The sequence below is a fragment of the Zosterops lateralis genome (genome assembly GCF_965231275.1).
Source record: "Zosterops lateralis genome assembly, chromosome: 3".
Taxonomy (NCBI): domain Eukaryota; kingdom Metazoa; phylum Chordata; class Aves; order Passeriformes; family Zosteropidae; genus Zosterops; species Zosterops lateralis.
Window position 1 is genome coordinate 87,378,898 of NC_139764.1, and position 18,096 is coordinate 87,396,993.

The 18,096-nt window shown below is 35.3% G+C and overlaps 1 protein-coding gene across 1 annotated transcript in view; it reads left to right on the forward strand.

Annotated features, from left to right (window-relative positions):
• Positions 1-18,096, forward strand: part of EYS (eyes shut homolog) — a gene marked incomplete at both ends in the record, with an annotated part of 727,941 nt that overhangs the window by 661,581 nt on the left and 48,264 nt on the right. The window contains one exon of the mRNA XM_083857640.1: positions 14,764-14,936. Within this exon, the coding sequence (XP_083713766.1) occupies positions 14,764-14,936 (173 nt within the window). The remainder of the gene's footprint in view (positions 1-14,763; positions 14,937-18,096) is intronic.

An 18,096-nucleotide genomic window follows, 5' to 3' on the forward strand; every position in this document is an offset into this window, starting at 1 on the left:
AATGCCATATATAGGTAGTGTGCTGGATAGTACTGCTTTTAACAATAAAAAACTTAACCTTCCTTAAAACATCTGAAGCTGCCTGATTTTCTCTCTGCACAGGCGATGCTGCCATAGCTACCACCTGTGGAACTGAACAATTACAGCAGCAGAAAACCTTACCATAGAAACACAAGAGTAATTAATCACTCCATTTCCCAGTACTGCAATTTCCAGTCTAACAGAAAGTGCTGGAACACAGGAAGCACATAAATGATACCTTGGCACAAATTGCTTTAGATAATACTAAAAGACATAGAATTATATTACACACAGAAAATACACTTAAGGGTAGCCATATGAGTTACAGGAATTTCTGCCAGAAATGATTTTGTGCACTGTAAAATCTTGAATGACTCGAGCCAACAACTGCAACACAAACTGTTCTTACTCTGCTTTCTCCACAAATATCATGCAGATTCAATCCCAATGGAAATATTCTCTGTTCAGCTGCATTAGCAGAAACCCCTGCCAGAGATCTCCATCCCACAAACATCACTGTGAGATATTTTTTATTGCAGCTTGACAAATGAAAATATGAATATTAATATATTTTAAAATGGCTCAGTTACTCATCTCCTTAACATTTTTAAAAATAAATCGTACCTACACTACAACAGGAAAGTGAGATTTTAAAGAGATTTACTCATCATGTAATAGAATATACTACTTAACTCCAGTGTTTGATCTTATCAACAGAAAATAATAAACACTAATAAGTGTTTATTATAATCAACTATGGTTTATATCAGTTCTAGTGAAAGATCTCATAAAGACCTTATCTCACTGTCAAACTGACCTATTTATATCAGTGGTTATGATATTCCATTACTACACTGATCACATATAAAATCTTATAAGTGAATGCTAATATTAGGATTTTACACATTTAATTTAAAACATTTTAAAAGACAGCAAATTAAAAACTATGGTTTTGGTGAAGGTATTTCATTTACTGCTTTTCTACCACTGAGTGCCCATCAATTTAGTACAGAAGCTATACATGGCAGAGTATGCAGTTCAATGGTAGCTGGACATCAGTAGGATTTCCCACCTTATAGCACCCTTTAGTTCAATATCCAATACACAAAAAAATGTAATTATCAACTGTGTAGACAAATCTAATATTTCTCATTTTGATTTTGGAGTAATTTGATTTGTACCACATCCTGATTTGTCACACAACAGTATATTTTTTAATATTAATTTTTCAGAATTACAAGACATAGCGTAAAGTAAGATTTTTTTTTTTTTTCAAAGAGAAGAAGCACATGCAACAAAAAATTCAGCTGTTTTGCCGCCTTCTGTAGTTCCTAAGTGGTTTCATAGAGATCATTGTCTGCATTGAAGCATCTGCCATTGTGCTAAAGATTATGATCCTCATGAAACCAGTCATCTGGTTCAGACAAGCTGAATGTTCACACCGTGGTCTGACCCTTCCACTGGTTAAGCACGATTATGTTGGAAACTTAGTTATAGTTGGGAGTTTCAAAAGAAACATCTTTGATGTGACAGTTATTCAGATGTGGCCGGACCTTGACTCCAGGGAACTACCTTCCAGTTCTGAATGTCTTCAAAAGGCTGTAGAAAACCTCTGCACATCAGAAAATGGAATCTGTTAAAAAAGAAAATATTTTCATTTTTGAGTGGTGTAATTAATTTGGATTGCGCAGATGACACTTTGTATTTTAAAATTTTACACTTGTAAAAAAAATGCTACATAACCCGAGATTCTACCAAGTTCTCAGGATTCTAGGGAAATTTATGGTCTGAATTAACTTTTGGAATGCAGGCCCTGTTTTAGGTGAGCCTTTAAGTACACAAGTGTCTTGGAAGTTTTCTGGGAACATTTTTCACCTTCTCTTTAGAAATTAAGAATGTTGAAGCCTGAAGCCAGCAGTGGAAGTATGAAAGAGTCTGTTGTTCTGAACCAGGAATAATCAGTATAATCAGAACAATTGGTATGATCTGCCCCTGTCTTTGAAGAGGCATAGAGCAGAAATTGGGAGAACTGAGGTTTAGTTGGTACTCCAGGGTTACTTTTTGTCAATAAATCTCTAATATTAAAGCAAAGCAGTCCAAAAATAGAGAATGGAATTCCAGTTCACCTACTTTCAACTGAAAATTGAAATTAAATTTCTGATTTTATTTATGTCTATTTGTGTTACAGTATGTGAAAAGCTGTGATTTTCAAGATCACCTGTTTTCAGTTGTACCGTCATAATTTGGTCAAGTGAACCTGAAAGCCTGGGAAAACTCCAAGCATCTACTCTAATTTCTAAATCATTCTTCAACCACAAACAGATTGTTTCTTTCACAGCCTAACTGAGGTGTTAGTTGCCCTTACTAACTCTAACATGCATTTCATTTACAGGACCATTGATATCAATGATTAGGAAGAAACAGAAGGAAGAAATTCCTTCGTTAATATTGCAGCCAATACGGCTTTGTAACATATTTATTAGAAATTGAAGGAAGTAAAAAGGAAGGGTTAAATGTACCCTTTCCTCTTGCTGCATAAGAGCTCTGTCTTCTCTTTCTTTCTTTCTTTCTTTCTTTCTTTCTTTCTTTCTTTCTTTCTTTCTTTCTTTCTTTCTTTCTTTCCTTTCTTTCTTTCCTTTCTTTCTTTTCTTCCTTCCTTTCTTCCTTGCCTTGCCTTGCCTTGCCTTGCCTTGCCTTGCCTTCTTTCTTTTTTTTTTTCCTTTTTTTTTTTTAATGACCACAAGGCATCACAGTTCATTGAGTGCTTGTTTCTATGGATACATAGCAGACATACCTATAAAGCAAAATGAAGAGATAATGGTTGTAAAAAAGGCACAACTAAGGTAGTTTTCATGGAGATAGAATGAGTAATAATATCAATACATGCTAGTAAACTGAAAAAAGCATTATTGTCCTTGAGGAATTAGCAGTCAGAATGAAACATCCCATCATGTGTTCACTGAAGATGGTAGTGGTAGAGTGCTAATTACAATAAAGTCAAATATGTCTAATTCCACTTCCACGATCTCTTTATTCTACTATGTAGATGCAGACACATCAAAAATTTTATGGCAAAACTATGGATACACTTTTCAAACCACCATCCTTGCTACTGAATCAGAAATGGTTTTGTCAGAAGAGTACAGCATGTATTAGTTGTTGGAGAACCACTCACTCCACCCAGCAGTGAAAACCAGTATCTGTAAAATATTCAGACACTAGAATGAGACAGTGTAATATCAGATTGTTACTAGCAATTGGTCCAGTACCTTCATTTTACATGGACAGACACCATGCTGATGCACACTGGAAAATAAAAATGGTTGAGAAGGTGTAAAGAGACTCATTTACCTTCAAAAGTTAATATTGTCCCAGGCACTGCCTTGCTAAATCTTAGTTATAGACACTCTATATCCAGAAAATAATATGAAATCTTTTGTCTGCTCTATTGACAAAACTACTGTAAAATCCTCTATGATTAAATGCAGATTGTTACATATGCTTTTCTAATCTTAATTTAGGTTATTTTAGTTATTAATTTATAAGTTCAAGTGTCCTATTTAAAAGAACTATTTATTATCATTCCCCCAAATTTACAAGGTTTGATAGCCAACAGAGTCAGAGTGACAGAATAACTTCCTCTTATTAATCTACATAAATGTAAAGAAATGGGTCAGCACCATGATATCAAGAGAAACTGAGTTGTTTCTCTGAAGGGAATAAGAAAGCAAATAACAGTACTGCTAATGATGTCATGATGCAACTGTTTCCCTCTATTGTACATTCTCCTCTATTTTACTTTTTCAAGATAATGATTTAGCTTTTGCTGTAAATAAGTCAGATGACCTGACTCATCAGACCTCTTGAGTACAAGCTAGAGAGAGACTAAAGATAGGTCTGTTTGAGAAAATGATGCACAAATGGCCTTTTGTACCATTTATAAAGATCAGCTGCTAATCAGGCTTCTTCTTTTGCACTTCGGAAAACTCTGGGTGTTTCACCAATTGTGCTAATTCCCAGCAATGGGACAACTGTAACAGCTACATGCAGTGGTCGGCTACCAAGGGTGCAGCTCCGGCCAGCCCTGCCGCCACCACAACCCGGGGGCCACTTTGCCAGAGGCGTGGGCAAACCTGACCACGGTGCGGATAGTGCGCAGAATAGAAAGGCGGGACTCTCAGGATTTGCAACCAAGGGGGTGCGTGGTCCCCAAGGCAGCGCTCCGGAGAGACGCTGACCTTGGGATGACACGGCTCTTTATTGAGTGGGTTACAGGGGTGGGATTGAGTGGGACCAATCATAACCATTTGCCAACTTGTAACAAGGGAATGAACAACTTTTGAACCAATAATAAGTAACTTGGGGAGGAGGAATGCATGATGAGGGGGTGGGGAAGTTATATAACTTAAAGATTGACATATAACAGAAAAGTGGTAAACAACTATTATGGGATGGGGTAACCGGGACAACCAAGGTTTGGCGGGAAAGTCTGAGGGAAGGAGAGGCCATCTTAAACAATAGTAATAATTACAATTTTCCAAAACAATTATAAAACACAACTTATAAAACCAAACTGGAGCAGTGAAAACCCAACTGGAATTGAATTCAAGCACCACCACAGCTACAGTTCTTGCAAATTTGAAAAACGCCAACACTCAGTTTTATACTATTTGATTTTACAGGTTTTAGGGCATTTTATAACCTTTATAAGTCATAGCCATCACTGAGGAATGTGTGAAATTCAGAGCTGAGGCAGCAGTCAAAGGTCAACCTACAAGACAGAACAACTCAAACTATTGATAAAGAGCATATTGTTACAAAACTGAAAGCACATAGTGATTGCTAACTTTTCACTTCAGACAATATTTTCAGTAGTTCTATAACTCAGTACTTCTTTTGTCCTTCTCATGTTCAATTAGTTGTGCAAACTTAAGCAATTACTATTTGTAAAAGCTTTGTGCGCTCTCCCATACATTACCTTTCATTTTAGTAGGAGGAAACTGTGACAGAGCTGTCAAGGTTTTGTCCTTCATACACATTTATTTTTCTAGCTGCTTTTTGTTTTTAGTTTTTGTAGTGACCTACCTTTGATGTCATTTAAATAAAGAGCTTAATTGAATTAATTGTAAAAATTTTGTTAGAGCCATGGACAGATGGAATCTATGAAGTTTTCCTTAGCCTCCAACACTTCAGTCAAAGTATAAACAAAAGTCCTATGATGCAGGAATTTCTTGCTCCTTCTAAGAGCTGGTGATATCCAGAGAAAGGATGAAAAAGAAAAGTTTTGGGGGTTTCTTTTCCTCTTTTATTCCGAACAGCAGAAGAAAATATCTGAACTACATGGGGAAGAAAGTGAATCTCAAAAATATAAGAGAGATAGATAGTATAGACACCTAGAATCTTTAAGAGATGGGGGGTTTTGGAACTAAAGAAAAATGCTATTTTGTTTTTATGGGAAGTCTTTATACTACCCTCAGCACAGGTTCCAGTGCCTGATGGAGGCCAATTTTTGCTAGTCTTGTTCTAAGAAACACAAAGGTGTAGGGTGCATAGATTTATTTTTTTTCCTTCTCTGGATTTTAGCATCACACATTCCATGCTTATGGTGTAATTAGACATATCTCCAGTGGTGCAACACCACTGTTGGGCTGAGATAAGATTTAACTCTAGACTTTATGTACCATTATATGTGAGGTTATTCCTGAAAACCAGTGTTCTTCAAACATGACCTTTCAATTCAGTCACATCGTGTAACTGATGATGTGCTAGTCTGAAGACTGTAAAAAGCTATTTGGGAAATTCCCAGAGTCTTATTTAAATCTCTAGGGCTTATCTGTATTAGAGCTAAAGCTCTGGACAGTCAAACTACAAATTGAAAAGACACAGAGACTTGAATTACCTTCTGAGGTGAGGAAATCACCTTGGTCATTGGTAAGGAAACTTACTAGTTTGTACCGTCCAAGGAATTTTGGCTAATCTACCACCTTTTGTAAGCAATAAATCTGTAAAATATATGACAAATGAAATTGCTTGTGTCATTCATAGATCACTTCAAGCAACATAACATAACATAACATAACATAACATAACATAACATAACATAACATAACATAACATAACATAGTCTAGATACAAGTGTTAATAGAAATTAACTCGGCCTACAACATTCCTAGGATTTGATGTTTCAGAGACTGCAGTCTGGTATGCTGTATTGATAGTAATCAATTAATTTCATTTGAGGTTGAAAAAATACTTTCTGTTGAAAAGTGACTTTTAGTTAGAGTTCAAATACTCTTTCAAAAAATATGTAAATGTCCAGGCAAGGTTCTGCAGTGCTATTTTTACCGATTAGATCAGTGGTGCATTATTAATATGTTAACTACTAGGACAAGGTACAAGTACATTTTTTAATACACATTAGTATATGTTGTTATAGAATCATATTTTCTGTGATGCATAGTCAGAAGAAACAAGGGGTTGCATTTTACTGGCCACTGTTCAAACACAGATGCTAGTCTGCAAATGCTGACTGCTTCGAGGCATGATTTGTGTGGAGGAATATTATCTTCTCCATTCTTAAAGAATCAGGAAAAAAAAAAAACAAAACACCTCCCAATGCCCATGGGTAGACAACTAATAGAATTTAAATATTAGAAACTATGAACAAGATGTACAGGCAAAGGGGAGAGATACAACTTTCTCATCTAAAATATTGTTGTATGTAAGTATGACTCATAGTCATTCCCATCCATGAAAAAGCATTATCCATGGGGACTTGCTGTTTCTAAGCTGTGGCTCTTGACTCACCTTGTGCACCCAGTTTTGTGTTTTCATTAAGAAATTAACAAGCAACGTACAAAGGTTTTTTGGCAATCACTGAGAAAAATAAGTTAAAGATTCAATGAGAAAAGATGAACCATCAAAGAAATATTCTATTCAGGTTTTCCTCCATGAAGTTCATTCCTTCAGAATTTCTCTCTTGTGGTATTTTTAGGATAGTTAGAAAAATGAATATCCAAAGTAATGGTAAAGTTTTCATCAGTTCAAAGCAGCTGTGGTTTACCTGGTCACTTGTGATATTGTCAGCTTTTCAGAGAGCCTTTAGTAATTGCTATTTCCATTCATAGCTTAGAATACATTTTATATGTTTATAAACATAAATTCTTATCTGTAAATATTACACTGTGTTATGTGAATGTCCATAAGTTATCTCCATTTTGTTGAGCTAGAAACAAAAGTCTCTAAGACTGATTTGAAACTAAGACATGAGGAGGTACCTAGGATTGAAGAGAAGGCTCTGCATTTGAATTATCAGGGAGTATAAGAAATTAGTTGAACAAGGATAATCACCATAGGAAGGTAATTATGCCCTGCAAGTTCAAAGCTTAACTTACCCTTTTATGTGAGCTCTTAAGACATTTACGTCTTCCAGCCTCAAGACCAGGCTTAAAAGAAAGATGATCAAGCCCTTGTGATACAGAATGTTTTTAAAATAGAAAAGGTAACGGGTGCTAAATAGACGTGAAAGAGCTGCTGAGCCTCAGCTGATTATCAGAGTTGCAAATAGAACTAGTAGACAATGCCATCAAGAATTGGTTATGGAAGCTTTCTTCTGCAAGCTGAATTCAGAATGGAATAGTTTGCATCTATGGAAGTTCAAAATAATACATACATAATTTAAAAAAAACTATTTTAGAAACAGGAAAATAAATTAATAAGAAACTGATAAAGAGAGAAAAGTAAAATGACCACCTAGATTTTTGCTATATTTTTTTCCTCTTTCCAAGGTAGACAGTTCTGGATTTAGAACATAGCTATTATAGTTCAAAGTTATTATGTTGTGCATTTAAAATAATTGCTGGTATTTTACAAACTATTAAAGATTTTGCCCTGCAATTTTATTACCTGTCTCTTCATGATTTCTCTAGCAAACTACAGCTGCTCTGTAATGAGACTGAAATGTTGGAAAATACTGTCATGTATTTCTGCAACCTATAAATTCATCTAAAATTGAAGTAATTAATGATGTTGTGCTTAAAGATTGCTTTAAATTTCTAATAGAAATTAGTAATAGTATACAATACAAGTTTAATGAAAGCACTGCAACAAGCAATATGGTGCAGACTAATGTTCAATGTCACAGCTTTGGGTATGGTACTTCCAAGTCCTGCTGCAAATAGTAGAGATATTGAAACAAAGGCTGTTTAGAGCCCTAGGGACTACTGGGAGCAATGGGAAGTTTTCTGTCATAAGGAATCATGATAGATTTTTGAAGGACAAACAGAATTTAGGCTGCATATGATTTCAGTAAGATGTGGAGGCCTGCCTTCAATCTTATGCTGCTGAAAACATTCATATTATTACCTGGACACGTTTCACATTGTGCTAATTTTTTATTATCAAAATCATAGCCTTTCAACTTGAAAAAAAATTATAAATACATTTAGCATATGTCAACATCTATTGGCTATTTTTCGCATACAATACAAGGAAGGACAAAATGTAGATTTAACTGAAAAGGCTGAGATTCGGGAAAGGAGTAATGTCAGAGCTAATTATAGTCCTTGCACTGGATCCAGCCTGACAGATCATTATTTCTCTTTCTAGATGTGGTCAGGGAATGGATTTCTGCTCAGAGAGATTGCTTTTACCAACCCTTACCTGCTGTACTTTTTCTGAGGGATCCTTAGTCATCTGTCATTAAGTGTTACAAGTCTAGAAGAGCTTGATACCACAGCTGTGCATCCTCTTTGACAGGAATGGTCATAACTGAGATGTTACTGGGCAGAACTTTTTATCCATCATGCATTTTAATGGATATGTATCCTTCATGGGATGGTTATGGAATCCTTCATGCTTACCAAATGAATAGAAAATAGTCTAAAGAGTGCTTATAAAAAGACCCTAGCATAGGTTTCATGATCCTGAAAATTTAGTACTGTGTTAGTAAGTTCAATTAGTACATTGCAAAATAAATTAAAACCATCCTGAGTTCCTGAAAATAATGGCATTTTTGAATGTCTGAAATAGATAATTGCCAATAAGCAAGAGTTTCTGTTCCTTCTTATTTCCATAAATCAAATTCTGTCCTTCCCAAATGACAGCTAAATCAAACTCCAGGAAACTTTCTACAGTTTAGGTACTGTTTAAAGAGTGTATTCTTGCTCAAGGAAGCTCATATGCATAATGATAAGATAGAACAGATGCTCGCTGCTGTCTGACTGGGATGGACTAAGCTTTATTTGAGTCCTATAAATTAATTTTCTGCTAGAGTTGAATCAGTTTGTACACAATGGTCTTTTTCTCCTATGTTAACAAGAGGCAAGCAAGGTGTTGGAACTTTTTGTCCCTCATGTTCTCTTTTTGAAGTGCGATTGTAGTCTTTCCATTCCAATATTTTAATCTAAATCAAATAATTCATAAATATCATTTAAAATTGAGGGCCTGTTTAGCCTGCAATAGAACCAGTATAACTCTGCCCCAAAGAAAATCTTAGCCAGATAGTTCCTCCATGAGAGCGCCCAACCAATCTCAAAACATTTTCCCTATGAGTTTTCTAAATCAACTTAATTTACAAGTTATTTGGTCTTGGTTTAAAGAGAGCCTGTATATATAAAAAAAGCAGTTTAGAAAATTTTGGTGGTTTAAGCCTGGCTGTGCACCAGGTGCCCACAAGAGCTGCTCTATCCTCCTCAGCTGAACAAGGGAGAAAAGATAGTGAAAGGCTCATGGGTCAGGCTGTCATGAGCAAAATAGGCTTGACTTGGGGAAAAAATAATTTATTACCAATCAAATCAGACTAGAGTAAAGAGACATAAAATCAAATCTTAAATCACCTTCCCTTCACCCATTCCTTCTTTCTGGCCTCAACTTCATCCCCAAATTGTCTACCTCCACCCCCACAGTGGCACAAGGGAATGGGAAATGTGGGTTGCAGTCATTTAATCACGAGTCTCTGCTGCTCCTTCCTCCTCAATGGAAGGGCTCCTCACTCTTCTGTTCCAGTATGGGATTCCAGGAAACAGTCCTCCATGAACTTCTTCAATATGAGAAGGCCCATGGGCTGCAGTACAGAACTGCTCCAGTGTGTGTTCCAAGGCACAGAGACACAAGTCCTACCAACAAACCTCCTTCAGCATGGCTCCTCTCTCCACAGGGCCATGGTCCTGCCAGGATGCTGCTCCAGCATGGGCTGCTGCCAGGGCTTTTTTCCTACTTCTTAACTACATCATCCCAGAGGTGTTGCAATCATTGTTGAAGGACTTGGCCTTGGCCAGTGGCAGATCCATCTCCCAGCCACCTTTCTTTGGTTCTACTGGACCAGGGGGAAGCTTCTGGCAGCTTCCCACAGAAGCCACCCCTGTAGGTCCCTGCCATTAACAAAACTTGATCACACAAACCCAATACACAAATGCTTTCAGTGAAAGGAAAAGCAAATTAAAGAAAATTGACAGAACTTGCAGAATAATGCTTCCAGACAGGGGAAAAAATGATTCAAAACAGTAAAGATAACAAAAGCATTCAGAGCTACACAAGACACTGTAATTGAGGAAACCTGAGTGAAAAGTACTAAAGCAGCATGAAAGCTGAATTGATTTTGGGAGCTGTATAATAGAAGGAAAGATTGGCAGATATATTATATGCCAAAAAACACCTGCTGTGCACAAGGAAGAAACACCTCCTTTATATATTGTCCTTTGATATTTTTAAGATTATTGATGAGATAAGGTTATCCTTCTGGCTGCAGTGAGTTTCTGTGGATTTATCTATTACACAAAGCTTTCAAAGGAAGATTGTAATTGCATTATGCTGGTGTTTTCTGGGAAGCAATTCAATGAACCTTTGCATGAAGCATAATTCAACTTAAAGCTTAAACTAGAAAAGTATGCTAGTCCTTTCATTTTCTAGTAATTTAAAACAAAAGAGTGCTAGGAAAACATAATAGTAACAACTTGAAAATAAATTGAATTATATCTACTAGTTATTGACTGAAGGAGCTGTTCCCTCCAACTTTCATAGCTTCATTACAGATAATATAATGAGAGCACTAAAAGAACCTATGTCATTAAATATTGAACCCATTGTGACACACAGTACAACCATGGAATCATAGAATTCTTTGTGTTGGAAGGGACCTTAAATATCATGATTAAAGGGTGTTGAGTGTGCCTATTTTCAGGAAAGCCCTCTTGCATAAAACTACACAGAGGGCATGTACGGTGCTTTCATTGTACTCCCAGTTTAGAGATGGAAAAAGCACAAGACTATAGAAAATTATACTCTGCACTGGGCAAACACAACACTGTGTCTATAGAGCACAGATGATGTCTGTGACACATTGTAAAGTGAGATTATAATCTTCTATTTCTAAAACAGAATTTATTTAAGTCAAAAGCAGGCTTTTAACGGCTGGTTAAATACAGCTGTGACTGGATTACTAATGTATTACAATCCAGTCTCCTCTGTATTGTGCAATGTTTAAAATAAATAAGTTACTATAACTTGTGCTGGAATCCCAAAGCTGTCAATCTTATAGAAAACAAAATTCATTAAATCAGGTCACTCATGTAACATTGATTCAAGGAGAGAAATTGTATTACTGAATTACCAATACCATGACATATCATGCAAATATTTCTTGGTGGTTTTCTTTCCAATCTAATATCTAAACCAAAATCAAAGGAATATTTTAACATGGGAAATGGTATTACAAAATGTGTCCCTTACCATTTCAGAGGATTGTAAGAATGTCAGGGAATAGTCTGTTTTCCCTGCACCTTTTTTCCCTGTACCATAAGCCTGGACACATGAGCTGATAGTGCTCTAGAAATACTCTTCTTATCTCTTTCACTACATTACTACATTATTTCTGTCTTTTCTCTCATTTTCTCTCACTGTTTGTGTCTTTATTCCTTCATATGATTCTGAATAGTTTGGGGTTTGTTGGTTGGTTTGTTTGTTTGTTTTCTCTATTAACTCCTGGAGTTTGTCAGTGCTCTAATGTAAAATCTGGACCTTTTTTTTGTATATAACATATACAATGACTGCATGATTTTCTTTTGGTGGCTTATAAATCTGCATCCATATTAGAAGCTAATGTAGTTCAATATGCATAGATTTGCAGGTCAAACCAATTAGTGCTGAGGACCCAACATCCCCATTATACATGTTTTAAAAAGCTCGCACTAGACCTGGTCTGGGTCTGAATGCTGAGTCCATACAGCTGAAGCAACCTGAGGTGTGAGGCAGTCTTCTGGTGCAGGTTCATCAGAAAGAAATTCAGTTTATATACTCTAGAGACACAATGTAGAACAAGACATTTCAACAGGGGAAAGCCAGGAGATTTTCTGCAAAAGCATGCTCTGGATCTGAACTCAAAAACTAGCATGGTCATATAACACATTTCAGCAAAACATTCCAAATTTGTTTCTTGTTCTTCAGCTTCAAAATTCTAGTATTTTCCTTGTTTTTAATTTTCTTCAGCTCATGTATGTAATTATCCAATAAATTTTTCTTGGAATCATTCAAAGGTATACAGCATAGGCAAAAGATATTGCTGTTCTGATTTTTTTGACCCCTTTCATTTGCTTCTTGCATTTATACAGGGTAGCAGATCATCATGAAATTGTGAAATCTACCTGGGAGAAATTCTTGGTCATTTGAGCATTATATGTTTCTTGCATCTGAGATTAATTCAGTAGAATATGGAAAATCTTGTCCTTCTCTTAACCTAGTACAGTTACAGCATGCTTTGAAAAAGAATAAGTTATTTGGAGCTTTTTATACTAACTCCTGTGAATTGTGAAATGGATGTGATCATTTTCTTTCTCTGTGGTTAGATGTTATATTTTCAAGTTTTGTATTATTTTGTAGAACTTTTTAAAAAATGTTTTCTTTGCCTTATCAGGATCACTCTTCTTTGCTATTAGAATGTTACAGCATCAATAGTGAAATGTCATATTTTGTTAACCATAAATTACTTACAATTTGTTATAAAACCTACTATTTTTAATCTTTACAATAGCAAAAGTAAGACCATAAATAGAAATGGCCAATGTTGGCATATACAGGTCACTGAAAGAATGTATGAACATTTTTTCTTTAAAGGTGAAGACTAAAGGTGCCTGTGTCTTATGGCAGCCAGCAGTGATGATCTGCCTTTTCTTCTATAAACAAACTGAAATACATTTGATAACTAAAAATCATCACCAACAATTGTAGATTTCCAGGAATAATTCTGTATATTAATGCTTTTTTTAATTAGCTGAACTGTGTGGTGTTGATATTAAAACCTCTGAAAGCAGGATTCTCAATGCTGCGCAAATTAAAGCAATCCAGTATCTCATTTAGATTCCTCTCTTGCTGTCTGCAGCAAATCTATAAATAGAATAGGCTACACACAGAAATTTATTATTGCAGCTGATAGCAATTTTCTTTTGCAGAGGTGTCTGGAGGCATTATTCATGAGATTCATTCTGGTAGACTCTCAAGCTGAGATCCTCACTCCCCAGCTCTGCGGGTGGTCAGTTTAGGAACACACTAATCAACTTCTATGAGCAAGGGCTGTCACAAGACTTGCTTATTTCCCTCTTTTAAAAAATACAGGAGGTCTTTCAGCTCCAGATTGTTTTCTTTAACCTGATTGCATGGATATTATAAGCAGATAATGAATTTTTAGAAATCACATGGATCTGAAATTTTATCCATGCTCATCCTAATGATAGTGCTATTATTGGAAAACCACAATGAGTGTGATTTGATACAACATGCACCATGTATTCTGCATTCATACCCACGGGCACATGTGACCTTTCCAAGTAAAAGGCAGACATGTTTCTGTTCAATACTGAGGATGTACATGAACACTGAGCAATCACTAACTGACCTATCTAGCTGTCGTCTATTTTTAGCCATAATATAAGGGAAAAAATCAAATAAGACCTTTTGTGAAATTATATTTATAATAAGTGATAGATGGTAACATCCTGCACTCTTTTGTTTTCCTCTCTGTTTTTGGTTTTCCTACCATATCTGTCATTGTGCTATCTTTGAATACTATAAAAAATTGGTACAACCAGAATATGTACATTTCCAAATATCAGTTTTGTCAACCCTTAGGATTGATTACAACTTATTTTTATCTTTGCCTTGTCTAATATTCTTTCTGTGACTGAGAACATAAGTTATATGATAGCAGTGATATAACTTGTTTATACTGTTTCAAGTTCCATATAATCACTACTGCAAGTGTTCATATTTCAGGATTTTTTGCATTCTATTGTATGCATACAAGCTGTATGTAGTACCTGAATATACAAATGACATTTCCATTTGCAAAATAAACTAGTAACTTTCATTTTTTATTCTCGCATACTTTCATTTTTTCAGACATAATAGAAGACCTGTTTTCCTGTAGCAGTTATTTTTACTATGTTATGAAAGCAGCACCACCAATAACTAGTGAGACATTAGAAAAGTCACATATTTCACCAGCAAAAGAAAGAAAAATTAAAATATCAAATTAAGCCCAAAAGAAAATGTCATCTCAAGTCACTAATAAGGCATTCTGGCATGTCTCATTCTAGGAACACTAGTAAAAACAAAGTAAAAACAAAGAGATCTACTACCACCATAGGTCATATGCCATAGACTTTCTCTAAGTATAAATCCTATTCTTCTTGTTTTGAGTGCATTTTGGTACTTACACCTTTTTGTTTGCTTGTTTTAATTTAAATTTGTCAGTGATGAAGAAAATTGGTATTGTGAATGCCCTAAACTCTACACTGGAAAACTCTGCCAGTTTGCAACTTGTGATGAAAATCCATGTGGAAATGGTGCTACGTGTTTCCCAAAGTCCAGGCGAGATGCTGTTTGCTTGTGTCCATATGGAAGGTCTGGCATCCTCTGCAGCAATGGTAAGAAACATTTTCTTCATGCATTGGTCATAGTTTCTATCATTCATAGAAGCTGTGGCAAGAAACATGTCAAATGTTTTGAAGGTAAAACACTGAAAGTCACCACTTCCCCACCTGAAAACACAGCCCAAAATCCAATCACAGGCAGAGAATGGCTAAGCTGATTACCATTCCCATGTGTTGGTTTATAAAAGTTCCAGCCAGAGAAAGGTAGACAGAGGGATCAAAGAAACTGACAGTTTACTCAGAGAAGCTGGGAAATACCAGGTGGCATCTGATGTTTTAATAAATCACCTGGAGAAAAACTGAGAGATTCAAGTGAGAGCTCCTTTGGAGAAATTGATTTCTCCTGCAGTTTGATTTTTCCTCTGCTTAGAGAAGCATTGGTTTGTACATTTTGCATATTAAAGCAGTGTATAAAGAATACTTTCTGGATTGTAAAAATACCAGCATGTACCATAATTTGATTAATTTTTCAGGTCAAAAGGAAGGACAATTTAAAATTTACTAAGTGCTTTGCTGCAAAACCAGAGACAGGATGAAATTAAAATAATAAACTAAAGGAAATAGGTCACTTTGACTAACATTGTCAAAGGAAGGACTTTTATTCCTTGAGCATTGATTATAATGATTGTTCTAGGTCAGAAATTCCTGTGTGCAAACATCCAAGGTATTCTTTTCCCTAACAGTGAATGCAGCAAGAAGTAATGATTGAAAAACCTACATATAGAAAATAATCACTGGTTCTGAGCTTATTTAGTGGTGCACATTAAGTGTCTTTTCAAATAAATAATAAACAACAATCAGGTTGGATTTTGTCATATCACATACATATTTAAGTCTTATTTAATATTTTGATTTCCAAATTTTTCAATAGATGAATATTTATGTTTTATCTGTTTTCATTTAACTATGATCCTTGATAGCAAATAGAAGAGGTGAGTATATGAAATACATATGATAATTTCTTTATAACCTTTCCTAGTTTACATTAGCAATACACTGGGACTTCATTTGCTTCATCTCTAGTCATCCAAGCTGCATTTCTCTGTTCCTTCTCAATTCCACTACATCCTCTTTAAAATGAGGCTCCAGAGCTGATTCAAGATACTATATTCAAGGTGTGATAATGTCACTGCTTTAAAGTGGTGTTTGACATTTTTGTTTTAGTCTCTGCCCTTACTTGAACAATTCTTCCATTCTGTTTTCTTTTATGAGTACACTGATATATTCATGAAAGTACTTATTAAAATTTCCAACACCTCTTCCCTTGAAAGCTGATGGTGAGGTCAGAGCCCACTGATCTGTATTGAAGGCTAGGACTGTTTCTGTAATCTACCCCAATTTATATCTGTCAACACCGAGTATCATCTAATGTTTTTTCCCTGCAGTTGTTCAATGTTCTGCAACTCTTTGTATTTAATTGTCCCTAAATTGAGAGACTACATAAAAACTAAAAGCCTAAATTGACAGAAAGTACAGAAATTCATTAGTTTGATTAGGCTACAAAACTGGACTCTTTGAAAGTGCAGAAAGAATTAATTTTAATGAATGGAAAAGGAAAACTGTCTGGATCATCACTATAAGCAAACAAAATGGGAAACAACACTCAGCTTTGCAGGACAGAGTATAAATCTAAGGTAAACAGCTGACAACATAAGAAACTATTATTGAATTATGAAATTTTATTGAAATGTATCTTAACAATTTAGAAGGAATATAAATAAACTGAGCACAGACAGAAGTCTTAAAATGAGTTGCAAGAGGCCCGTTTATCACATTTTCTAAAACAAAGAAGGGAGAAAAAAAGCCATGATGCAGTGGAGGCTGGATGTATCCTTATGGATAGCCCTAGCAGCATCAAAGCCATACTTTTGGGAGATATATGAAGAAAATGATAGATTGCCTAATTAAAATGGTAGAACAATTTAAATTATTTTAGAAGCAGAAAGCAAACTTAATTGTTTACTATGACAAAATATGGGTCCCAGATAATAAATTTAATAGAAAGAAATGGTCTGTAAAAAAATTAAAGCATAGAAGCACACATTTTAAATGAGTCATCTTTTGTTTAAGATACAGAATAATAGTCTCTACTGTTCAGATTATAACCTAATGCTTGCTACTTTGTGTCTGAAACACTGAGGAAAAGATGTTTATCAAATAACAGTTGGCTTTCATCAGCATGGAACAAGTGAGAGATCACAGTGATTATTTGATAAAATGAAAATAACTAATGTACCAAATAGAACTGCAATTTCATGCCAACTTTGCTGCTCCTACCGATAGAGATTATTTGCAAAAAACAAAGTAAGGATAAATAAAGATGTGGACAGAGCCCACAGATACAGATCTTCTCCATATCAGAGGTCCAGTTGCCATCTGTTAAGGGTTGGAAGTCATACTAGGAGCAACAGCAATGTATGTAAGGAAAAGTTACAATAAAACTATTGTTACTATTAAATGAAAAAAAAAATAGGAGAAAAAAAAGAAGAAAAACCAAATTGCTTCATATGACAAGTTAAAAATGCATCCTTTTATGTGAAATGCATGACATTCAAAAAGCGAAGAAAATTATAGGACTATTGTAAACATGATAAATGAGGTAAAAATGTAAGGACAGATAACCTCTTTTAGGCAAACCTATATAAATATGGAAAAATAGACAAGGTCTGGGACTAACAAGGACTTTTCTTACATTTCTGAATCAGATGGAGATATACTGCAGTCTAAGCAGGCTGCTAACAATTGTTCTGAGTTTATTTGTTATGTTATGCTTGTTTCAGACATCAATAAAAGCTTCCAAAAACATGTCCATTTTTCCAAATATACATAACAAGACACATTATCTCTCACTACACATTTTTCTTGCTTTCATCACCAGATGACCACATTATTTTGACTGCAAGTTGACCATTATACATTGGAATGTCTCTCAAGAACCTTCACAGCCATGGCACAATGGGCCAAAGGGAGGGAGGATGATAATATAAAATGGAAGAGAGTATAGACCATGTTGATCAGATGGAGGATATGGCCAGACAAGCATTCTGATCTATTTACATTTAATTCTCCCTGTATCCCTTTATTTTCCACACTTTTTCCTCCCTAAATAACCTAATTTCCTCTTTTAGACACCCATAAGTCCTGTGCTATTCCA